This window comes from Taeniopygia guttata, chromosome 21 (assembly GCF_048771995.1).
Source record: "Taeniopygia guttata chromosome 21, bTaeGut7.mat, whole genome shotgun sequence".
NCBI classification, from domain to species: domain Eukaryota; kingdom Metazoa; phylum Chordata; class Aves; order Passeriformes; family Estrildidae; genus Taeniopygia; species Taeniopygia guttata.
In genome coordinates, this window is record NC_133046.1 from 7,091,423 (window position 1) to 7,115,895 (window position 24,473).

At 51.4% G+C, this 24,473-nt stretch overlaps 1 protein-coding gene across 2 annotated transcripts in view; it reads right to left on the reverse strand.

The window, feature by feature from the left end:
• Positions 1-1,510: 1,510 nt before the first annotated feature.
• EPHB2 (EPH receptor B2) overlaps positions 1,511-24,473 on the reverse strand; it is a 129,637-nt gene continuing 106,674 nt past the window's right edge. Inside the window, exons 7-16 of one of the 2 annotated variants that reach the window (XM_030289118.4) lie at positions 18,649-18,811; positions 17,962-18,070; positions 17,781-17,848; positions 15,602-15,724; positions 14,982-15,229; positions 13,491-13,706; positions 10,742-10,891; positions 6,716-6,909; positions 5,803-5,958; positions 1,511-2,791 (exon numbers count right to left, since the gene is read on the reverse strand). In XM_030289118.4, the coding sequence (XP_030144978.1) occupies positions 2,683-2,791; positions 5,803-5,958; positions 6,716-6,909; positions 10,742-10,891; positions 13,491-13,706; positions 14,982-15,229; positions 15,602-15,724; positions 17,781-17,848; positions 17,962-18,070; positions 18,649-18,811 (1,536 nt within the window). In that variant the 3' untranslated portion in view covers positions 1,511-2,682. The remainder of the gene's footprint in view (positions 2,792-5,802; positions 5,959-6,715; positions 6,910-10,741; positions 10,892-13,490; positions 13,707-14,981; positions 15,230-15,601; positions 15,725-17,780; positions 17,849-17,961; positions 18,071-18,648; positions 18,812-24,473) is intronic. The other variant, XM_030289119.4, reaches the window with a different exon arrangement.

Genomic DNA, 24,473 nt, shown 5'->3' on the forward strand with positions numbered 1-24,473 from the left:
TCCTGGCCTCCCTGTGTGCCCTCTGCAAACACCTCCAGGGATTTTTCATGTCCTTTCAAAGCTGAGCCCATCACCTGCCCAGGAGCGAGTGCTTTCTGGGTGCAAAGGCATTCCAAGTATCCCTTTGGATACACAGGCTAAACCAGGCTGGGTTTAGGGCAGAGCTGCCCATCCAGGTAGCACCTGCACACCCCATGTCTACACCACCCTGTGCCCCTGCCAGCCACGCTGGGGCTGTCACAGGGGATGCCCTGAGGGCACCGAGCTCAGACAGGACCCTGGCACCCAGCACACACCTCCTGGCTGCCATCACCACAGGCAAGTCCAGAGCTGCAAACCCAGGGCTGGGTGCAAACACAAACACACCACTGCACTAGAGATTTTGGATTAACAGGGGCTGGAGGGACAGTTCAGACACTGAAAGCCTCTGCTGCTGGAGCACCAAACCCTGGGACAGGGCAAGAGCTCGGGAGAGAAGTCTTGCTTGCAGGGACTGCTCTGATGCCACTCACAAGGGCTTTGTTGTTGGATCTGGTCTGGCAGTAGAAAATGCTAGAAGTATTTAATAAAGGACGTCGTATTTTACAAGCAGTCTGGGGAGATGGTGTCTGGCCACCAAGGTCTAGACAGCTTGGGATTTTCATCCACAGCAGACACACTTCCTCTTGGATTCAGCTCCTGGAAAATACAGCCAGGCAGCTCCCAGTGAACGTGCCTTCAGCACTCCTTGCTGCCAAAAACAAGAGGGGGAGCCCAGGAACGACATGGCAGTGGCAGACAAGGAGTTGTGAATGCCAGTCCTGAGGCCACGACCAGGAGAGGGTTGGGAAAATGCCATGTGTGGAATGCTTCAAAGGATGCAAGGTGGTGTTGGGCACAGAGAACAACCAGATTCTCATCTGCACCTCCCTGTACTTAGCTGGTGGCATTCACATATCCCAAAGACCTGATCAGTAACTAAAGAATTTTTTTTCAGTTATTTACAAACCCACTGATCGACCATTCAGCTTCACTCACAGCATTCTGCCTCCCAAGAGCTGGGATTGGAGCTTTTGCTGTCCCAGGCTCTCTTTGACGTGAGGGGCTGAGCTTGCAGCTGCATCAGCCAACAAAGGGACAGAGTCCCCAAGGCACAGAGCCCATCTGCACAGCCTGGCACCTGCAGGGACCCATCCCCACCTGGAGAGAACACAATCCCCACTCCAAAATGCTGTGCCACGAGCTCCTCTGAGAGGACTGGGCTTGCCCTGCATTTCCCATGCACCAATCCAACACTTCCTCAGCAGCCAGACACTTCCAAAGGGCTCTGAAGCCAGCTGTGGAGTCATCATTCCCTCACAAAACCCATCCACCCTCCCCCATTTCCCTCCCAACCCCCTGTGATGCTGCTCACCCCCGAGTTGAGCTGGTGGCCATTTCACTTTGGCAAACACCTGGAAGCCCAACAGCCACAAACATCTGTCGTGCCACCACCAATTGGAAAGAACAAATAAGCAAACGGGAGGAAATGTGCATATAAAAAACCTTTTTCTCCTGGCATGTGGTCAATAAGCTGCAATTTTTCCTTCCACAGGGAAGGGATTTAAGTTCTTGGATGATATGATGCTTGGAGATGTCATTTCTTTTTCATTAAAAAAACCCAAACCCCCAACCAACCGAAAATTTCCAACCCCAAACTCACAAACTGATGTTAACAAAACAATGTAAAAGGACAAATCTCCCAACAATGACAACTGAAAAATAAAGGTACACGTCAGCATTTGTAATCAAAAACTACTACATACTGTACTTGGGAAGTCTTCTGGGAAAAGATCATTGGCATCTAGAAAGGACATCACTAAAGTCTTGAGCAATGATATGTATGAGACATGATGCCATTGGAGGGTGGATGGACGGACCCTTAGGAAACTGTCACTCACAAAACTGTTCCATGACAAGAGAAAATAAGAGATGTAAAAAGGATTGGTTTTCCCCATCCCCACCCCCCCAGGCATTACAGATTCCTTCTCATTTGTCGGAAACAGCCTCCTCTAGTCTTAGTTTATTTGTTGTGTTTTTGTTGTTTTTTTTTTTTTAAAAAAAAGTCTTCAGCTTTTGAAGGAGTCCATCAGTTTCTGAGATGCACTTGGTTCCACAGCACCAAAGAGCTTCAGCTCTTCCTGTCTGATCTGCTGACAGGGGCTCTGGGGAAGGGCCTGGCTCACGGCATTCCCAGAGCCCACGGGAGGAAGAGATGTGCTTCTCGTGGCCTCTCCTTGCATTCCTCTTCCTGGAGGAGTCCCACTGCTCCAGAGGTGCCTGGGTCCAGCTGCAGCAGCCTTGTGCAAGAGGAAACATGAAGCTGCTCTTTTCTCTTCCTTTGGAGACTCCCACTGGTCTTGGAGCCCTTTTCAAGAATGCAATTGCTTTATTATTATTTAAAAATATTTTGTAGTTTGTTCGGTTTTTTTTCAAAATAGTTGTCCTTTTTTTTTTTTTCATTCCCTTTTTCCATTGCTTAAATTCTAGAAGCTCTTGGCAACTTCTCATTGTTGAGGACAGGGTGTTCCCTCCTGCTGCCGTGATCCTCAGAGCAGCTGCCTGCCTCTGGTCCATGCAGAACACTCAGGAACTGGAGCTTGGACACACAGGGGCAAAGGGGAGCAGGGCCTCGAGGAGGAGGAGCAGGAGGACAGGCAGCTATCAAACCTCCACAGACTGGATTTGGTTCATCTGTGCTCTCATCACCTGGATACTGTTCAGAATTTTCTTCTGGTGTCCTGCTAAAGTGACCCCGACTCGCAGAATGTCCCTTTGGGAGGAAAGGAAACAAACACAAATATCAGGAGGCATTTTCTCACAGCAGAACAAGATCACAGATGGTATTTAAAATTATCTTTAAGGCCCCTTTCAACCCAAACCATTCTGCAATTCTATGACTCTATGATTCCCTGATTCAATGAGTCCACGAGAATGGTATTTAGAGAGCTGAAGTATCCACAGATTTCTTTCATGAATGCAACAAACAGATGCAAACCTTGTGAAACCTCTCCTCTTTCACTTTTTCTTGCTTACTGTCCAGTCTTTGCACTTTCAACCTACCTGCAGCACCCTCAGAGTCCTGAACCTCAACAGAGAGTGTGAAACCAAATGCCACAGGCTCTGCTCTCTGCTTGTGAGTCAATTTGTCTTACATTTTTTGCCCATATACTGTTTTGGATTTTGGATTTTCTTTAGTTTTGTGACACACTAACCCATTTTTTCTACCCCTGGAGACACAGGACAGGGATGTGCTGCCCCTCCTCAGTGTAGATCTGACCTCCATATGCAGATGATGCTGTTCTTGATGCTTTTCCTTTGAGAAAAGGAAAGGTAAGACCATGAAGTGATCAATTTTTGCATTCAGCCTTTTGTTAAATCATTACAATCTCATTTTTGGACAGCTTCTATTTTTTATAGACATCTGAGAGAAATAAAAGTCATGCCAAGAGCATGAGTGTGGCTCTAAATTGGTTCTATCAGTGTCTCCAGCTGAGTTGGCTCTCAGCTCCACCTTGGTAAATAAATCTGTCATGAAATCTTTAGATCTTCTTCTTCCCATCAGAGGATGGGAGGCCAAACCTGACTTGAAGGAATTTCAGGTGCCTTTTGTCCTTCAGTGTTAGGAACAGACGTTTAAGGGGAAGAGCAGCAAAACCTTTGCCATGTTTAGAGTGGAGGTTATTGGGCAAAGAAGGGTAAAGAGGAGCTCCAAAGGGTGGAAAAAAACTCTTCACTGATGTGTTTAAACCAGAATAAGACTGTGGCTCTGCACAGCCCTGTGATTCCAAGCTTTCTGCCCTGGACCTGAAATATTTGATTGGATATTGGGAAGGCATTCTTTGCTCAGAGGGTGGTGAGGCCCTGGCTCAGGATCTTCAGAGAAGCTGTGGCTGCCCCTTTCCTAGAAGTGTCCAAGGCCAGGCTGGATGGGGCTTGGAGCAAGCTGGGATGGTGGAAAGTGTCTTAAAGCCCATGGCTTTAAGATGAGCTTTAAGGTCCCTTCCAACCCAAATGGTTCTGTGGCTCCTGAAAGATAAGTTGGTGTCCCAGGAGTCCCAGCCTGCAGAGAAACCAGTGAGAACCTTTCCAGAAGGTCAGTGTTGAGACCATGTGGGTTTGGTGAACTGAGTCACCAAATCCAAATTTCAGGAAACATTCACACTTTGCTGGCTCTCCAAATTTGGATGAACCAGCAGCTCCACTGACATTCCCATCAACTTCTGCAAAGGCCAGTGAACATCAGAGGGTGGTGTCAAGTCCTGTTACACCACAATTTTCCAAGAACAAAGGACTTGGGCTGTCCTCTCAATTGTACACCCAGCCAAGCAGGTGAGGAATGTGGAAAGGAAGTTTGCCAAAACTAGTGGGACACGAGCTGAGGATGCCCTTGGAGTTGTGGTGAAGGCTCTTGGAGAGGACTTGAGGGACATGGTACGGGACTGGGAGAATTGGCATTTAAGGGACACTGAGGATGTGGAAGGACAGCCAGTATTAGCTGGATTGTCTGCATCCTGCTTGCTGTCAGATATTGCAAATAGCAGAACTCAGGGCTGTAGTCTGATACCTCTCTTTGGTCAAAGTTCTTCCCTACCCTTCAGATTTTGTGTACTATCTCTCTCTTTCTGTTGTATAAACACAGCCAATACTGTGCTAAAATCATCCCCAGGGGCTTGGGATTGCACCACAGATGTCCCAGAACAGTCAGGACTGCCACGGGAACCTCCCAGCAGCAAATAAGAACAAAAAGACAGAGAAAGTCACAGTGGCTGTGTGAGTGAATGGATTCTGACTCACGTAGATTTAAACTTAGATCTGGATTTAAACACAAATCAAAAAACCTGCCTGGCCACCAGGCTCAGAGACATTGCAGCCCTTACAGATAGCTCTAATGCTTGGCCCTTCTTGAGGGCTTCTACTGATACCTGCAGACAGCCACCAATCTTTCAGCAGAAGCATCAAAGTCCCAGCCAGCCCCAAGGGATTTCAAAGCCCATCAGCAGTGGGATTTCAGCTGCCTGATTTCTCTGAAGAACTTGTGAAGAATCAGGGGTGCGGATTGTCACTTGTCAATTGTCACTGCAGGATGATTTTTGTAGGTGCAGGACAAAGTTGAAACCACCCCCCACAAGGAGATCTTATTGGGGTGTGTGAGGGGATGTGGCAGAGGCTGGAGCTCTGGCAGAACAACAGGATGAGAGGCAATGGGAAGAAATCCATGCCCAGAAAGATCCACCAGAACAGGAGGAAGAACTTCTTTACTGTGTGGGCAGAACAGACTTCCCAGAGAGGGTGTGAAATCTCTTCCACAGACATAATCCTGCGTGAGGAGCTCTAGAAGCTGAGCAGGAAGGTTGGACTGGGTGATCTCCAGTGGTCCCTTTCAACTGTAACCACTCTGTGGTTCCGCCTGTCTTAGGCAAAACGTTGCACCATGCTTGTCTCCATCAATAATTCAACCATCCAGGAGGAGTGCAGAGTTCAGAAGTGCTCTGGAGAATTGTTTGATGCCAGCCTGAAAATCTGTTTGTCCCATGCAGGGTTTGGACACCCCTGGTGGGGGTGTTAATTTTCACACAGTGGTAGTGGGGAGAGGAATTCTGCGGGTGCAGAGTGACAGACATACGGTCTGGAAACTGAATAGATTAGAAGTGGCTCCACAAAGCAGCAATTCTATACAAGTAAAACTACATCATATGAAAATAAAATCTAATTCAATACCAATTTTTGCAAAACTGCTGGGAATTTCTCTTGTGCTTTGGGACTCAAAGCCTGGGCACTTACTCTACAGTCATCTGAGATACTACATCAAAAGTGGTGAAGCCAGCGCTGGCAAAGCTCTCCTTGTACTGGCTCATCTTGATGGCATCCAGCCATTCATCCACAGTGTTGAAGCTGGTGTAATCCGGGATTGTGCGGTCAAGGAGGGGGAGGTTCATCCTGAAACACAGAAGTGAGCAATGGCACACCAAGAGCTGCAAGCACAACTGTTCCTGCACCCTGCAGCAGCTGCAGGCACAGGATCAGCAGCACTCACAGTACAGGCACTGGCCTGTATTGAGGAATTCCACCCAGAAATCACTGTTCTGCCAAGGGAAGGACTGTGAAGAGCATGGGGAAGCCTTTCTGAACCAGTTCACGCAGGAGAGGCAGGAGGCATCAGAGGTGATGGGATGCAGCTTTAAATCCTGGCTGCTCATGGGGAGAAAGCTCATTCTCGTATAGGAGCAGTGCTACCCACAGGCCGGGGCAACCCACCCAGCCCAGGGGCTTTATCTGCTTCCAGTGCAAGGGGACTGGAACACCAGAACAATCCCACCACCCCAGCACTCCACGTGCAGGAACCAAGGTGCTCCTCTGTGTGTAGAGTGCACTGTCCAAGAGCTGCCCAAGGAGAGCTCCGTGGATGCCCCAAGGCCAGCAGTGTCCAAGGCCAGCTTGGATGGGGCTTGGAGCACCCTGGGATAGTGGAAGGTGTCCCTGCCCATGGCAGGGGGTGGAATGAGATGGGCTTTAAGGTCTCTTCCACCCCGAACTGTGATTCTATGATCTTTTAATGCTCTCCCTATAAGGGATGAAACACAGCCCAAGCTCTAAAGTAGCTCCTGAGAGGTGCAGGGATGGTGCCACCAGGGCCCAGAGGACACCAGACCTGCTCAGAGGAGCCAAAGAACAAGATGAGGACAGAGACACATACCCAGAGGAGAGAGGTGCCATGGCTTTCAGGCTGTTGGGATTTCGGATCATTTTATCCAAGGTGTTGACAATTTGCCCAAATTTGGGCCTGTGGTTCCGATCCTTCTGCCAACAGTCAAGCATCAGCTGGTGAAGGGCATTTGGGCAGTCCATGGGTGGTGGCAGCCGATAGTCCTGCTCGATGGCGTTTATCACCTGCAGGAAGAGAGACAGGCATCAATACAGCTGTGATAAAACCTATTTAATTCATAATCTGCCTTTTCTTGCATCCTGAGGGTGACTGACATGACTGATCCTGCAGCCTGTACTGCCTTCCCATCTCATCCCCACCTCACACTGTAACTTCCACCCTCAGCAGGTCAGGTGAGGTGTGAGGTGTCCTGGGAGGTGCCACCAGCTTTGCTCAGCCATTCAGCCTGGGTGGTTGAGTGTCATGATCAGTCTCCTGGCCTGGAGAAAGGAGCATCCCTGTTGCCCTGTGATCCCACAGCTGCAGGCAGGGGAGTCAGAGAGAAGGATCATGCTTCCCTTGCACACAGCAAAACAACTTGCTGGGAAAACATCCCCATCCAGAGAAGGGAGGTGAGTTACAGACAGGGAGCCTGTCCCTGTGCTTTCCATCCCCCAGAGGTGTTTTGTGCTCCAGCCTGCCCAGGTGACAGGGTCGTGCCATGGCCTGGGTGTGCTCAGTCAGCAGAAACAGCTGGATCATTCTGCAGGTCTGTGTAAGTGCAAAACACCATGGGAGGACTCAGATCCCAGTCAGCAGAGCCAGGCCCAGGAGAACTTGGTTGCAGTGTGCACAGAGGAGCTGCAGCACAGCTTGCCAAAGCCACGGTGCAGCCCCAGGCTCATCCAAAAAGGCTTTGGTCTCTCCTTACTGCTCCACACAATCCAGGAAAATGTCTGGTCCTGCAGTGTCCACAAGGGCTGGAGAAAGGACTGGAGGATCTTCTGGAATGGAACAAGGGCTGGAGGATCTTCTTCAAGGGGAACTCCACCTCCCTGCTGCTCTGTACCTGCAGCCCTCAATCCTTTCCTGGGTGACAAACGAGGATGAAGCTGCTCCACTTCTTCCAGGAACCTCTGTTCCTCTGACAGAGGCATCCACAGGCAAGATTCTCCTGCCTCCTTGGCCACGCACAGCACAGGCACTGAAGGACGAGCAGAAGGAGCCTTGAACACCAGAGATGGGCTCGTGCATGGCAACAAAACCCAGAAGTAAGGACAAAATCCAGAACTGAGGATACTGCAGAGATCAGGAGCAGATCTTGAAATGATGAAGTCTCCATGGGAATGATGGACAAGGGAAGGAAGAGTGCCAGAACCTCCCTCAGGGATCCTGAGGAAGAAGCTCAATGTCTGTGGCTATTCTCACCATGGGATCAAGGCTGCCATGGCTTTTTCCAGCCATGTCTTGCACAATTCCAAAGACAGAGATCTTCCTGGTGGGATTCCCTAGGGCTGTGCCCCCATCCTGGGGAAGTCTAGACATACTCATGGTGGTGGGACATATTGTTGAGTAGGGAGACTACACAGAGAAAATTAAGTATACTGGGAATGGGAATGGGAGAGAAGCAGAGAAGAGCTGGTGGCTGATCCATGCCAAACAATCCAGAGTGTGAGATGGGCATCTGGCAGGGCTTGAGATGGTCTGTGACTCCAGGCAGGGAATGGATAGTGCTGCAGGCACTGCTGTGTGTGGCCAAGGCGCTGGGCAGGCTGACATGAGACAAAGGGCTGGCACTGCTGCTGCCAAAATTTGCCAGATGGAGGAGTCCTGTCCCAGTTCTGCTGCCCTGGCTGGACACGGTGGTGGCCCCATGGGGCCCGTAAAGGTCTGACCAGAGCTAACTCCTCTACAAATCACTGACAGGAGGGTGGAGCCAGGGAGTGTTGGTCTCTTCTCCCAGGTAACAAGTGGCAGGATTAGAGTAAATGGCCTGAAATTGTACCAGGGAAAGTTTAAATTGGATGGGAAAATTTCTTCATGGAAAGGATAGGCAAGCATTGAAACAGGCTGTGCAGGGAAGTGGCAGAGTCACCACCCCTGGAAGGCTCAAAAGGCGTGTGGATGTGGCCACCTGGGGACACGTTTAGGGTGAATGTGCCAGTGCCGTGTTGATGGTTGGACTCAATGACCTCGGAGCCTTTTTCAGCCTCAAGGATTCCACGGCTACTGATGTGCTTTGTGCAGCTCAGGGAGGCTCCCAAGGGTGCTGAGCCCCAGCCCAGCTGCCTGGGTTCAGCTCTGCCCGTCCAGGCAGGGGAGGAGCAGGGCAGGAGGAGCAGCACCGTGCAGCACCAAGCACTACTCTGCTCCCAGCGAGTCCCCTGCCAGCAGCCCCGTCCCACAGGCAGCCCCAGCTCTCTCCATGGCCCCTGCCAGCCGCCCCAGGCGCTCACAGCCCAGGGTCAGGAGGGTAATCTGCCCTCAATATCCGCACGCTCCTCCACAGCAGGACCAGCTGTGCCTAAGCGCTGACAGCTCCTGGGGCACCGTGTCCTGCGGCACGGGCAGGCAGCAGGGCTGGGGATGGTGCCAGGCACAGGCACAGCTCTGCCAGCGAGGGGAGAGCTCCAGGAGAAGGACAAAGGACTGGGAAGGTACAGGAACATCTGGGGCAGGACATGCTTGAAACTGAGGTGACAACAATGGCTTAGCAGGAAGGGAATTGCCCTTGCTGAGAAAGGCAGATCCCTAAGTCCCATCCCTCTGCCTCCAAGAACTGATGGGAACATTTTCCTGGTGTGGCAGAGGCTGGGACAAGGCTGTGAAAAGCCAAAGGTTCTAAGGCATCATCTCCCTGCTCCAGGCTTAGGAATTCATATTAATAAATTTCCCACCAGGCATTAGGGAGGAAATAGTCCCACTCTGGAGAAACCTGATGGGGCACAGATGGAGATCTATTGAGATGGAAAAGGTCTGATCTGCCACAGGGACAGGAGTCAGGGAGGAGACAGGAGGGACAGGGAGCTTGGCTCTTGCTCTCTCCCTGTAAGGCAAGTCCTTAGGAGTCCCACAGGATGGCAGAGATGAAGTGCACACTCGAGGCTTCCAAGGGACTCCCCAGAGGCTGCTCTGAGACACACTGGAAGCCAGGCAGACACTGCAAGAGCCAGGACGAGCTTTCTGCATCCCCCAGGTCCACTCAGGACCTTGGTGTTACATCCTGAGTATCCGTGATGTGAGGAAGGGCAGCTGTTCTGAGGGACAGAGTTAGAAGTGGCCTTCTGACACACACATGCAGGTGCAGCCTCTTCACAGCACTCACTGCCACCAGCCAGAGGGGCTTTGAACCCCAGGTACCACACCAAGAGGACCAAAGAGAATGGAAATGGCATTGCTGTGCTGAGGGCAGGGATGGCAGCCAGGGGCCATCCTTGCAGGAAACATCCCCGGAGCAAGGAGTGCATGGAACTGTTTGACCTGAATTAGAACAGAGGAATGAAATATTTAGAGTTGAGCATGTTCTGAAATACCTCGTGGTTTTGGTTTCTAGCTGTGTCTAGGTTACTTGGCTTCTTACAGACCTCAGTCCAAGTTTCCCATGGGAGATTTAATGGACATGTAGCAGAAGATGTCCTTGACTGTGGCAGGGGGCTGGAAGGAGATGATGTTTAAATGTCTTTTCCAACCCAAGTTATTGTGTGGCTTTGTAACAGACTTTCCTGGAATGTCTGTGATCCCAGCAGATGAAGATCTACTCCAGAGGCTCTCAGCTCAGGAACATCTCCTTTTCCACCCACCTGCTCCCCTTCCCTTTCTTGGCACCTGCCAACACCCCAGGGTGCTCCTCTTAACCTTGTGCAGTGGGTGCTGTGCCATCCCCAATCTCTGCCACAGCAGCACCATGGGGCTGGAATAAATCCCCAAATTATTCTCATTACTGCTTCCAAAGGTGTTGACCATGGTCACATCTGCCCCAAGGGAGAAGGCTCCGGACATGCCACAGGCTGTGGACAAGCTTTGGCCTGGCAATGCTCCCCACTGCAGTGTTTCTGGCCCTGGTTTCCAAGGACTCACATCCTGGTTGGTCATGTCCCAGTAGGGCCGCTCTCCGTAGGACATCACCTCCCACATGACTATTCCATAGCTCCACACGTCGCTGGCCGAGGTGAACTTTCGGTACTGAATGGCCTCAGGCGCCGTCCATCGGATCGGGATCTTCCCGCCCTGCAGGACAAAGACAGCATGGTAACAGAGAGAGCAGGAGCAACTGAAAAGCAGCAGTGTCCACAATATTTGCCTGTGATATTCTACTAAAATCCCAGATGGAAGGAAGATGGGACTGTCTATCCCTCAGGGTGGATTGGATTGTCCAGCCATGCTGGAAGCCTTCAATGATGATGACTCTCCCCATTTGATGACCACCCTCCTGAGCAAGGAGCTTTTCCTGCTGCTCACCTTGAACCTCCCCAGCCATGCTTTTGTCTATGAAAAAAGACAAAATTGTATCATCTGGTGCCACTGCAAAGCGTTGGCTCTGTCTCTTCATTACTGCCCTGAAGGTCACTTAGAGGTGTCCCCTCAGTCTCCCTGTCACCATCTTAACCAAAGTCAGCTCCTTCCCCTGCCTCCTGCTCCAGCAATCCTCAGCATGGCAAAATGCCCATGGTGCTAAGAGGGTCTTTAGTAGAAAGTGAATGGCCAGGAAGTGAAAAACCCAAACTGATCTCCTGCCATCCTTTTGCTGTCACCTGGCTACCTCCAGAGCAGAATAAAGAGAATTAGAATATCTTCTTCTTCAGCCTTCTACAGCTCCCACTCTGTAAAGTCAGCAATAGACCATTTCTTGGCTGAGTCCTGGTGTCCCAGTCTGTCTGTGCATCTACACCTGATCCAGCAGGTTCTAATCCTTCAGTATGGGACAGGGGGTCAGTGGTGGGAAAAGGGATAAGACTGGGTGGGCACTGGGGTCTCTGTCATCCAGCTCTGGAGAAATCAGGATTCTCGACTCCAGCTGAGGAGTTAAGCACGGACTGGCACACACAAATGAGGACACAGGGATTGAGGGCTCTGCATAAGCCCTTCCTGCCTCCTGATTTTCTACCAGGGGCTTTGGACTTGAGCCATCCACTCAAGGGACCTTCTGAAGGGAAAATCTTCCCTTGTGCTGAAAAAATAAGCAGAAGTGTCTGTGTTTTGTGGCTGTGAGAAGATTAAAAAACATTATATTTTGTCAATGAACAACTGCCATGTCTTATTAAGGCTCTCCCAGGACTTCATAGTACTCAGCCCCAGTACATGCCAGAATAATGAAAAAAGATAATGTTCCTTAATCTTCTCACAGCCACAAACCTCAGACAAAATATTATGTTTTCCACAAAAGGGGAAGATGAAGCAATCCATACCAAACAGGATGTCCCCTCCATCAGGCAGGCTTCTGACAGAACTCCTGGCAAGCAGTGGATTTTAAAAGTGGCTAAAAAGAAGTAGAATTTCTAAAGTAGATTTCTAAAAGAAGTCTCATTTCTAAAGTAGAAATTAGACTTTGGAGGATTCTTGTGGAAATTCAGTTTCATCTCTGCGGGGTCTGACCTGGAGCTTCACCACTGTGAAGACTTTCCTAAGGTCCAGCACAAACCTCCCAGGCCAAAGCTTGTGGCTTCTGCTCACCCATGGACATAAGGTCACTGGGAGAATGATGATAAAAACCATTTTGCAGAGGAAGAGACTTCTGATATAATAGGTGCACATAATCTGTCATTATGGATAATAAATACCCTGCTACAGTGGCCACAGTTCAAGGAGATTAAATTAGGGATGATGAATTTATTATTAGAGAGAAAAGCTACAGGCATAAAACCAGGGATAGAGAACAGCAGCAAACACCATGTGTTTAGTTAACAAAGGGAAATTTAATTGGCTGTAAGGGACACATGAAAAATAAGTGTTATTAGTGTTGGTAAAAAACATTGATTGCTGTGTGAGATGGATGAGTTGATGTCTGAAGCTACACAGATGAGAATAAATCTACACATTTTTAGGTGTTTGTTAGGTATTTAGCTACTGATAAAATTTACTAAGAGCTATGCCAGGCATCTCATCACTGCCAGCTTCAAAAGACCCAGGAGAGGTGATTTCCTACACGTCATGCCCCAGCTCTATCAACACTGATTTCCAAGAATTCCTGTCATGGCCATTGATCCTGATGCACTGTGCAGAGCATTTCTGTGTGGTGCTAATGAGAGCTCCTGGCTGAGCTCTCACTGAGCAAAACCAAACAATCCTCTGGTCCTGGAGCCCCTTCTGCAGCCTGAGATGAGCCACGAGTTCTTGGTGGCACTTGTGTCTATGGCACCAAGGTGCTCCTGGGAAGTCGTTACACGAACATGAAGTAATTTTTAGGAGTGTTTTTCTGTTTAAATTGGATACTCTCTGGAAGATCAGTATCTAGTATCTGGCACCCACCCACACTTCCTACACTTCAGTCTGTCCTTCTTGGGGCTGAGCCAGTGAGATGACATGAGGAAGGACAGCAGGGCAGCATGGCTGGACAGTGATGCTAAGAAACCCAGACTTGCTGCCCTGGCAACAAATCTGTCAGGACAGCGTCGTGTCTCAAAGGATGCCAGGTGAATCATAGGGGGAGGGTGCAGGGCAAGATCCCAACCAAGGGCTCTTCAGGGACGTGTGTGTGTCTGCAGACATGAGGAAGGCTCAACTATCCACAGGAATGACAGGACCTCTGGGACCTTTCCACTGCTGACACCCTGAAAAAGTGCTCCCTGCTGTCAGGGGGGAGGTCCCTCCGTGCCTGTCCCAGCCTTACCAGGGCGCTGGTGTAGGTGGGGTCGGAGGTGTCGTCCTCCAGGAAGCGGGAGAGGCCGAAGTCGGACACCTTGCACACCAGGTTGCTGTTGACCAGGATGTTGCGGGCAGCCAGGTCCCGGTGCACGTAGTTCATGTCCGCCAGGTACTTCATGCCCGCGGCGATGCCCCGCAGCATCCCCACCAGCTGGATCACCGTGAACTGCCCGTCGTTTTGCTGAAGGACACATGGACACGGGTGACAGGAGCAGATTCACGGCCCCTTGTGGCCAGGCAAAAACCAGGAGCCTCTTTCCATGCCCATGGCAGGATATGCCACGAGTACATTCCCTCCCAGGGAGGGTGGGCAGTGCAGAGCTCACAGGGGTTGGGAGTCACCTCACACATCCCACGGGCAACACTACGGCAGCTGCTGTCTCCCCAAAATGCCCCCACCCTGCACAGGAGAGCTCAGAAGGTGTGGGAATCCAGAGCTTCCCTCTGGCTGCCCTGGGACCCTGGCAGGGGTCAGGAACCCCCCTGGACAGAGCCCCCAGAGACACTATCTGTGATCTCTGCCCATGGAAAAGAGTTTTCAATCTTACAGGATGAATTACAAGCTCTGAGTGTTTGATGTAAGTAATAATTAAGTGTGGCATGGGTGCAAAAGTAAAATTTTAGGATTCTAGATTAGGGGTTCAAAGGGGACAAGATGGAGGAAATTGGGTGTGCCTTGTCCTTTTTCTCCTTCTTCATGCCCTCCATGTTTCACTGTGGTGTTGGCATTTTTCTGTTGGTTTAGGCTGGGGACACACTGTCCAACGTAGGTGACAGATATTGGCACGTTATTGTAAATGCAGCACAGGTAGTTTGTGGTATTTAATGTTTGTACCATCCCACTGAGGGCAGAGCCCCACACGCTGCCCTGCAGGACAGAGCTGCGGCAGGGCAGCAGAACATGTTAGAGATAAACAGAATAAACAACCTTGAAACCAGCACAGACCAATTATGGCTTCTGCTTTGGCAGTGGGGCTGACAGACAGAGACTTTCTACAATCTCAGAATCATCAATACCTCAGATTCTGACAAGAAGGGACAATCTATTCCTATTGACCAGGTTACTTCCCTTCAACAGAGTCAATTACCCACTTCAAACCCAGAATTATGAATATCTAGACAGAGCAGCTGGAGGTGGGGTCCTGCTGGGTTAAAGCTGGGTCAGACTGTCCCTCCGTGGGTGTCCATGGGTCAGTCTGGGTGTGCACCTGAGAGAGGCAGGCACCTGAGAGGCAAGCAGTCTCTCACTAGGATGAGTGGACAGACAGAACAGAAATGACAGCCCTGGTGCTGTCACCCCCAGCTCTGTTCCCAAAACACAGACTTCTGGACTATGCAGCAGCTGCCCCAGTGACAGGGAACGCCAGGCAGGGAAGGCCACTGGAAAGGAAACCTTCCCCCAAATCCCCTCTGTGCTAGCACAGCCTCTAAAGCTACACACTCCCAGATCTCATACCCGTAGGAAGGAGTCCAGTGAGCCATTCTCCATGAACTCAGTGATGATCATGACTGGAGAGCTCTTGGTGACCACCCCCTCCAGGTGGATGACGTTGGGGTGGTCGAATTGCCCCATGATGCTGGCCTCACTCAGGAAGTCTCGCCTCTGCTTCTCCGTGTAGCCAGATTTGAGGGTCTTGATGGCCACAAAGATCTCTCTTTTGCCTGGAAGCTTGAGATGCCCACTGCACACCTCACCAAACTCCCCTGTGAACACAAGGTAGGGCGTTTGAACTTCCCTCACCTCTGCTGTGCCCCCCTAGGGACCCCTGGCCCCAGCTGTGCCCACCCTGCCTGTCCCTGAGCTGAGCACCCACCTCCTGATCCGGGCTCCCTCCCTCTCCAGCCCTCCAGCTGCACTCATCCCTGAGGAGCACTGCACGTGGGATTGTGTGCACATGGGAACTGATGGTCTTCCTTCTCCCACTGGACTCCCCTGCTCCTTCTAGTCCAGCCTGGGGCTAAGTAAGATCTTAGTGGCATCAGTCTTAGCGGCATCAGGCTAAATCCTCCCAAATCCTGGCACCATGAAGGGGCCTGTGCTGCTGCAGGCCAGCCAGCCATTCCCAGGTCACCTACCTGCCCCAATCACCTGCTCAATTTTGACACAAGAGATATCGATTTCTTTTGCAAATTCCCTGACAGCCTCATTGGGATCTTCGTAGGTGAAAGGATCAATATAAATCTTCATCCCTGGAGTCACTGCATAAAGGGAGGGAGAGAGTCAGACAGGTGGATGCAACTGGAATGGTTGGCATCAAGGAAAAGAGAAAGCTGTTTGAGTGATGGTCTTTTTACCTCAGCAAGTTACATAATCAATGCATGAAGCAGGCAGAGAGAAACAGTTTGAGAAAGAACATGCAGAGCCATGTTTCACATGACTGTTAAAACTGATATTAATGAACTCTGGACCATAGGTCATTGTTGGGGCAGTAGGGAGCCACACTGTGAGCCTGGATTAGAAACTGCAGACTCCTCTGTGGGGGATCAGTGACCCTTCCAGGAGCTGTGCAAGCAGGAGGGACAGTCCAGTCTGCCCTTCTCTCCAGTCCGGCACCCCTGCCCACGGCTGGGTTCCCTCTTCGGAGCCCAAGAGATGTAGTGGGACACACTAGGGAAATCACAACAGACAGGTTCCTCTTGCTAGGCCGAGCAGGGGACACAGTGACACGTCGTGGGAAAGGCAGTGGCCGAGGGACCTGGTGAGGCTGGACTGCTGCCTCCACATCCCTGCACTGTGGGACAGCCCTCACCTGTGCTTTTCCCCTTTCTGTACTCATTTTCTGGCCCCTGGCTCACTCCAAAACGTGCTATTTGGAGAGCAGAGCTCACAGCTCCCTAAATAAGGAGCCCCACCCAGCACCAGGCGCTAACTCCCAGCTCCAGGATGCTGGTTGCTTTCAGGGGGTTCTGCAGGGCTCACAGGCTCCCTGGGCCTTGGCAACTTGCTGCAGTGTGTGCACAGCACCGGGGACTGAGCAGGGACTGAGCCCTGGGCAGCTGTGCTGGGTGAGGAAGGGGCTGAAAGGCACGCAGGCTGTATCAGCTCTGCTGCATCCCCTGCAACCAGGCCTGTTCCAAGTGGTGCAGGCACAGGATGAAACCCATCCCAGCATGGAGCTGTCACGTCCCACACCAGGCCCCGGGAGAATGTGTGAATGTGTGTTTGCAGCCCAGACTGACAAACAACTGAGAGCTGCATTTACATAATGTCTCCTGAAAAGTGTCACTTTTCCTGGTAAGTGAAAGTGAGGCAGCCAGCACAGGCTGCTGGGGCACAGGGCTGCAGCTCTGCCTTTTGGGATGTGTTTCCCAGGTAAAAGCAGCAGCAACAGTGAGTCCTGAGTGGAAACACTACTGGTATTTTCCATGCTCTGACCAAGGCCTAGATTTGTACAGGAGTAAGGTATTAAAAGTGCAGAAATCCTGAAGCTGCAAGTAGAACATGAGGAAAATCACAACTGAGATTAGGATAAAGCAAGATTAGAGCAAGAGGTCTCTAGTGAGGGGGGAGAAAGGAATTTCAGAGACATAAAGGCAGGGGTTAATCATAGAATCATGGAATGGTTTGGGTTGGAAGGAATCTTTAATGACCTCATCTCATTCCACCCCCTGCCATGGGCAGGGACACCTTCCACTATCCCAGTTTGCTCCAAGCCCCATCCAACCTGGCCTTGGACACTGCCAGGGATGGGGGAAGAAGGATGCACTGGGGTGAGGCAGGGTGTGCAGTGATGCTGAGCAGAAATGCTGGATGTGAGGGAGTGCCTTGCACAGGGATGTTGGGAGAGGAAGGCTACAAGAGAGGGAATGTTAGGTATTGTATTATATACCTATATATAGACATATCTCAAATCTGCTGGGAATCTAGGAGCACTGGGATGGGCTCTGGCAAAGGTCTGTGAGTTCCTGCAGGGGGAGAGCACTCTGCAGGACAGGGACAGGTCAGGGAAGGGTCTCACTGCTGCCCAGGAGATGGGCAAAGCTCAGAAGATGGAGGAGCAAGACGTAGAGTGGTGGCAGATGCTGCAGCACGGAAGATAGCGATGCTTCAGGGAGTGCTGGTTGTCAGAGGCCTGGAGGAGACGCTCAGACACCTGAGGGCGTGCAGGGCTGAGAGCAGGGCAGGGATCAGGGGCTGGGGGAATCCGGAGCTGCCCTGCCCGCACACACAGCACACCCCGCAAGGCCCGAGCGAGCAGGAGCAGGAACCGAGCAGCGAGCGGCCCCCCAGGGCCGGGGGCCCCCCGGTACGTACTGTGGCCGCTGGTGTAGTGCTGCAGCTTGTCCGTGTACTCCGAGTCAGCCCGCTCGAAGCCCCGTCTTCTGGAAGGGAAGGGAGAGCTGAGCACAGCATGGGCCCTCGGGGCTGGGGCTGCGCTGGGGGCAGCTCTGTCCCCTGCCCGTGCCCTGCCCTGCGGGGTCCCAGCCTGCCCTACCTGCTGCACACGATGCCGATGACCACCACGGCGATGAGGAACACCAGCCCTGCCGCCGAGGAGCCCACGATGAGCGGCAGCTTCTCCTGCACGCTGGTCTGGTACTCGGCTGGCACACGGGGAAAAGGGAACGGGTTACCATGGCACGGGATGTGCCACCCTCACAAGGTCACCCAAGTCAGAGGACGGCCCTGAGCACAGGCTGTGTTTGATTCCTGGCATGGCTTCAGTCCTGGACAGTCAGGACTCCCCGTGGCTGGGGGATGTGTCCCAGAAGGGAGGTTGGATGGAGCTATTCCTTTTGGGAGGAAGGTTTAGTCCTGTGGATGCGTGCTGTGCCTTGTCCTTGGCCCCGGGGCCAGAAAACTGGCTTGGTCTGTTTTATTTAGCAGCACAAATTTAGAAAAATAAGACATGGCTCTGTGTTTGTCATCAGCAGTTGTGCAGGTAGAAAACAAAAATTTTGCTTCCTCTGCATCCAGCTGAACAGACACATCCCCACAACAGAAAAGCTGGGCAGAAATGGGGCTTTCCCTGCACGGAACGAGCACCCAGGCCTCTCTCCAGGTCTGGAATAAGATTTGTCAACACACCCTGGAAGGGACTGCCAGCAAGAAGCCAGCAGCTTGTCCATCTCCACATCTCTCCAGACCCTGAGCCACCTCTACAGAGCAGCTGCAGACTCACCTTCAGTCATGGTCTGGAAATACATCTTGCCACTGTAGCGGCCGTAGCCGGCCACGGTGCGCGCCCGCACCTGGAACACGTAGATGGTGCCAGCCTTGAGGTTCTGCACTGCCACCGTGTTGGTGGGGCTCTTCACCGTGGTGGAGTTCAACTCGCTCAGGTCCTGCCAAGAAAACACAACCCATCATCAGAACAATCAGTCCAGAATCAGGCGTGGTGCTCCTGGAAGGGGGAAGGGCAGGAGATCAGGGTGGAGAGACCTCCAAGGTCTGAACAAAGAGGTCTTTCCTCCTGGCAGGGAGACACAGACTCAGGAATGTGAGTAAGGATATTTCTGGGCTATTCACCACCTCTCAGAAAGGCTCTAAACAAGAGAGTAGCTACAAAACTCACGCTGCTTCTCTAAGCCTTGAGGTCAACGGAGATGGAAACTTCCTCCCTCTTCTGTCCCTTCTCTTAGCACTTTCCTCCTCCCCCACCTCTCCTGCTGTGCCTTATCCAGCCTCAGCACAGCCCATCTGCTCTTCCCCCACTCCCATCTCCCTTTGCCAGGAGGTAAAGCCCACCTGAACACTGGGTTTGAGACCTCAGGAGAACTTCTGCTTCCACCCCACTGCCCAGAGCCTGCTTCTCCAGGGGCCACGGCCAAGTTTCCAAGGCTGGAGACCCCAAGAGCATATTTCAAAGTGATAATGAGACTATTTCCAAACTTTCGTTCTGCCTCTTGTCTGCAGTTTTTTAGCTGAGGACTGGAGCAGTCACACAGTGGTGCAGGTGATGGTTCCATCACTGCCCTTAGGAATTGTGCCCTTCATCCAGAAGCACTGGTGGGTGGGCAGAATTTCCTCATACAAGAGAACAGGTTGTCCCTGTCTCCATGTCTCAGGGACATGGAGTGAGCAGAGGAGGATGACAGAGGGCCCTGAATGTGGCCAGAGAAAGGTGGCCAGGAGCCTGGCTGCCATGAAGTCCCCAAACTGAGTGCAAAACAGCAATGCCAACAGCAGAATGCTTCTGGAAAACAGAGAGCTCCTAGGAAAGCCCAGCTGTGAGCAAGCACCCGAGAAAAGGAGGTGCAGGCACAGATTTTGGAATCCAGTGGCTGTAGTGACAATGAAGGTGCTCATCCATCCTGGCTGCACCTCAGGTCTGGCAGGTCAGGCTGCCCTAGATCACCAGACGGAACAGAGGAGCAGCAGCTCAAAATCTGAGCTGGCAAGGTCCCAGTGAGTCCTGGCGATCTGCTGACTTCAAGTCACTGCACAGGACTCCCCCTGCACCCTCAGGGAGGAGGGGTCACCCCGTGAGACTCTGGCAGGGACTGGCAGAAAAGGAGACATGAGGTTTGGGAGTCACACTCCTTAAGTGTGACTGAGGGTGTGACCAAGGGACTGACCTCTGTCCCAGCTCTGAAATGGAGATGGAGGCATGGAGACATTTCTGCTTTTCCCATGGGAACAAGAGGTCAGTGAGAAACTCCCAGAAAAGAGAAAGCACCTCCTCACCAACTTCTGCAGTAGAGTGCTGGTGGACAGAGGGCAATGAAGGGGCAACCAGGCAGAAGAAAGATCCCACAGAATCATTAAGGTCAGAAAATTCCTTCAAAATCATCAAGTCCAACCTTTGATTGATCCCTACCTTGTCAACAGCCCAGAGCACTGAGTGCCATGTCCAGTAATTTCTTGAACACCTCTGGGGTGGGGATTCCACTACCTCCTTGGGCAGCCCCTTCTAACGTCTGAGCACCCTTTCCATGAAGAAATTCTTCCCCTGGCACAGCTGGAGACTATACCCTCTTGTCCTTTTGCTTTTTCCCTGGAAGAAGACACTGACACCCACCTGGCTGCACCTTCCTGTCAGGGATCTCAAGGTCATAGAATCATGGAACAGTTTCAGTTGGAAGGGGACCCTAAAGCTCATCCAGTTCCACTCCTTGCCACAGGCAGGGACACCATCCACTAGACCAAGCATCCCACCTGGCCTTGGACACTTCCAGGGATGAGACAGCCACAGCTTCTCTGGGCACCCTGTGCCAGGGCCTGCCCACACCATCCAGCCTGGCCTTGTGCAGAGTTAATTTTGTGTCTCAAGCTGCTGGTTGAGCAGTGCTCTGGTGTGGGGGGTGGTAAGAGAGGGGCCTGGCAGGAATGTGTTTCTTCAAGTGGGGCCAAACCCAAGGGGTGGAGCTGCTGATGGCAAATCCCTCTGCTGGGAGAGCAGGGGAGCTCTGTGTTGTATGTGGGGCACGGAGGAACTGGACAAGGCGGAATGGCTTTAGACAAAGACAGCAGGCCTAGAGGAGCTACTGGGGAGAAATTTCTCTCTGTGGTCAGGCCCTGGCACAGGTGCCCAGAGAAGCTGTGGCTGCCCCTGGATCCCTGTCAGTATCCAAGGCCATGGATGGGACTTGGAGCACCCTGGGCTATGGAAGGTGTCCCTGTCCATGGCAGGGGATGGAATGAGATGAGCTTTGAGGTCACGTCCAGCCCAACCAGCCTATGATTCTGTGAAAAACCTGGGAGACCTCCACTGTTAACACTATTCAGGAACACTTTTCCCTTCTAAAAACTACAATATCTGTTTTATGCATCTGGACTTGATGCTGAAGGTTCCTGTTTGTCACTGGTAATTAGACTGATGACAGTGAAAAGCTCAATTACAGATACACACAGACCAAGGAAAGATGATCCCACAGAAAACTCATGGCCTCGTCTGTCTGATCAGGCCTCAGCGCTCCCTTGGACCCTTCCCAAGCAGGCAAGGAGAGAAACAGGTCAGGAAATGTTTACAGTTTTAGAGCTCAAGGGCTTGGATGAATCCTCCCAGGCCCTTGGAGGGCACTAACAACACCGTTGTTTTAAAATCATTTGTCCAACTCTTTTGGAGAACCTCATCCCTGCTCCTGGAGGACTTTAAATGGAATGTAATGGCCAAGGTGATAGATAGCCTGGGAAATTGATGTCTGCCTTGCTGAGGAAGGTGTGCTTGTGATGTGCTCCCCTATAAACCCAAACCACAAGGAAAAACCATTTACACCTCTCCACCCTCCTTATCAAACCTGTTCTTTCTCCTTGGCATCACCTCTCCAGAACCTGCACATTCACCTCAAACACTTCTCCCCTTTCACCTCTCTGGACTCCTCCAGCAGGCCAAGTGCATCCCAGGTGGTTTAAAGCCCAAATCCAGGCAGAGCTTTGTGGTGTTTGAGGGTTTTTTTCCTGCTGATTTTGTTTTGAATTTGGAAATCCTGATTCAAAATAACACACTGGTTTGGAGTCTTCATCTGGTTCCCCTTCCCATGAGTCAAACTGAAGCTGAAACCAAAGTCTGATCAACAAAGAGTCTCTTGAAACATGGGTAGGCTGAGAGACACCCAAAGGATTTACAAAAACTGCTTCTAAAAAGTCACATTTAAAAAAAATAAAAAAAATATATTGAAAGTGAAAAAGCCAAGAAAAAGATGTCAACTGACTGAATTTGGCAGAGTTCCTATGAGCCTGCACAGCGACATCTGCCATGGCCCTGGGGACAAAACCAGCAGGACACAGCCACCCAGGGCTGGGTGCCAAAGCATCACAGCTGCATTTCGGGATGCCCATGGGTGGGAGCAGGGTCCTGCCAGCCACACTGGGGCTGCATCTGTGGCATCCACAGCACCTGGACTCTCACAGGGATCCACCACTTGTGGGGACAGCCCCAGAAAATTTGTGCCCCCAGCCAGGTATCCCATCAAGTGGGACAAGGAGAAAAGGCCTCAAGTTGTGCCAAGGAAAGTGCAAGCTAGATATAAGGAAACATTTCTTCATTAAAAGGGTTTTCAGGCATTGGCACAGGCTGCCCAGGGCAGTGGTGGAGTCCCCATCCCTGGAAGTGCTCAAGAAATGAGATGCTGCACTTGGCAGTGTGGCTTGGTGTGCATCAGGTGTTGGGTGAAGGTTGGACTGACTCATCTTTGAGGGCTTTTCAACTTTAAATGTTCTCTGAGTGTTTGAATACCTCTCCCAAACCCACTGAGTCCTGGGCAGTGTCCACTCCCAGTGTGGCCCTGGGCAGGGACTGGGACTGCAAGCAGGGTATCCCAGGGCACCCTGGCAGGGTTTCCTCTCCATGTCCTTGAACTCTCAGTTTTCCTGGGACAGAGACCCCTGCCAGGATTTGGGCAGCTCTGGGTGAAGGGGCAGCCCCACCTCAGGACAGATGAGAAACACCAGCAGCAGCTTTGGCTCCAGGCTTGGGGGTTCTGGTGTCCAACACTGCAGGACAGACTCCAAAATTCAGAGATTCATGGAACCCCAGGGTGGTTTGGGTTGGAAGGGACCTTAAAGACCATTTTCCAAAGCCCTGACATGGGCAGGGATGTCCCGAGTGAGCCTGGGACCAGCATCTCCAGCATCCTTGGTCCAAGCTCTGGGGACACCCTGTCCTGGGTGCTGGGCTCTGGCCAGAAGCTCCTGGGCACCAGAAGAGCTCTACTTCTACCTCCACTTCCATATCCACCTTCTCAGGTCCTCTGCCCTGCCCTTCAACCCCCAGCCAGCCCACGCCCCTGCCCCAGCACTGACTGGAGACATCAAAGGGCTCCTTTGCCTCCTAAAATCTTGCACTGGTGACCAAATGGGGCTGAATGTCTTCAAACAATTACAAAATGGGTGACTTTGAGCATCATCAAACCGAATCGTTTTGCATAATGAGGAGGGCTAATTACTCTTTGTTGTGACTGACACTGCAGTGGGTCTCCAGTTCCCACACTTCGGGATGAGTTTGGCAACTTTGGATAAGAACTGCTACACCCTTTCTAAATGAAGGCAATGCAGACTTTTTAAATAAGACAAACAGTGGCAGGTGCCTCTTGGAAGTGAAAAAATCCACATTGAGGTGAGGGCTGCAGAGAGCAGCCACATCCGGCATTGTTTGTGCAACAATCTGCGTGGATTTGCTCCAACTCCACGTGAAAGAAACTCATAATGTTGCCTTTGTACAGGCATTTTTAACGGCATCTAAGAATAGAAGTGTTATAAATAATCTGTGAAGGGGAAAATAATACACCTTTGTTTCAGGTATTGTGAACAGTGCTTTTCTGTCAACGCTAAAATAAATTCTTCTATTTTTTTATTTAATGTCTTTATATAGAAGAGAATCTATTAAAAATGAAGAGCCAAGGTGCTTTTTATATACAATGTGTATGGTGCTATTCATTTGAGCTGTTTTCATGAAAATAAAATATAATTTTCTACCGGGGGAAAAAAAAATTCCACCAGAAAAAGCTTAACCAGCTCCAGAGATCTTTGCTGAGCATACAGAAGCACATGGGATAGTTTTAAATGAAATATTTGGAAGGAAATCACCTCTGCACAGACTGGCAGTGGAGTGAGAACACACCTGGGATGTGTCACACACCACATCCAACTGCTGGATTGATGGGAAGCAGGAGGAGGGCACAGCAGGGCCAAGGCCCTGGCACAGGTGCCCAGAGCAGCTGTGGCTGCCCCTGGATCCCTGGCAGTGCCCAAGGCCAGCTTGGAGCAACCTGGGATATGGAAGGTGTCCCGGCCCATGGCAGGGGTGGGACTGGATGAGCTTTAAGGTCCCTTCCAACCCAAACCATTCTGGGGTGCTTCCATGGCTCTCTGAAATCCCAGGACAGGGAGAACTTCAGCCCAGCTCTGCCCTCAGTGCCAGGCTCAGAGCTCCATGAACAGCACTGCCTGAGAGTGGGGCCCCTGTCCCCATCATCAGGGACGTGCTGTGCCCAGCTCTAACAACAGGACAGGCAGATGTGGCTGCCTGCAGACTGGCCATCACCACCAGCACCAGTTTTTACACAA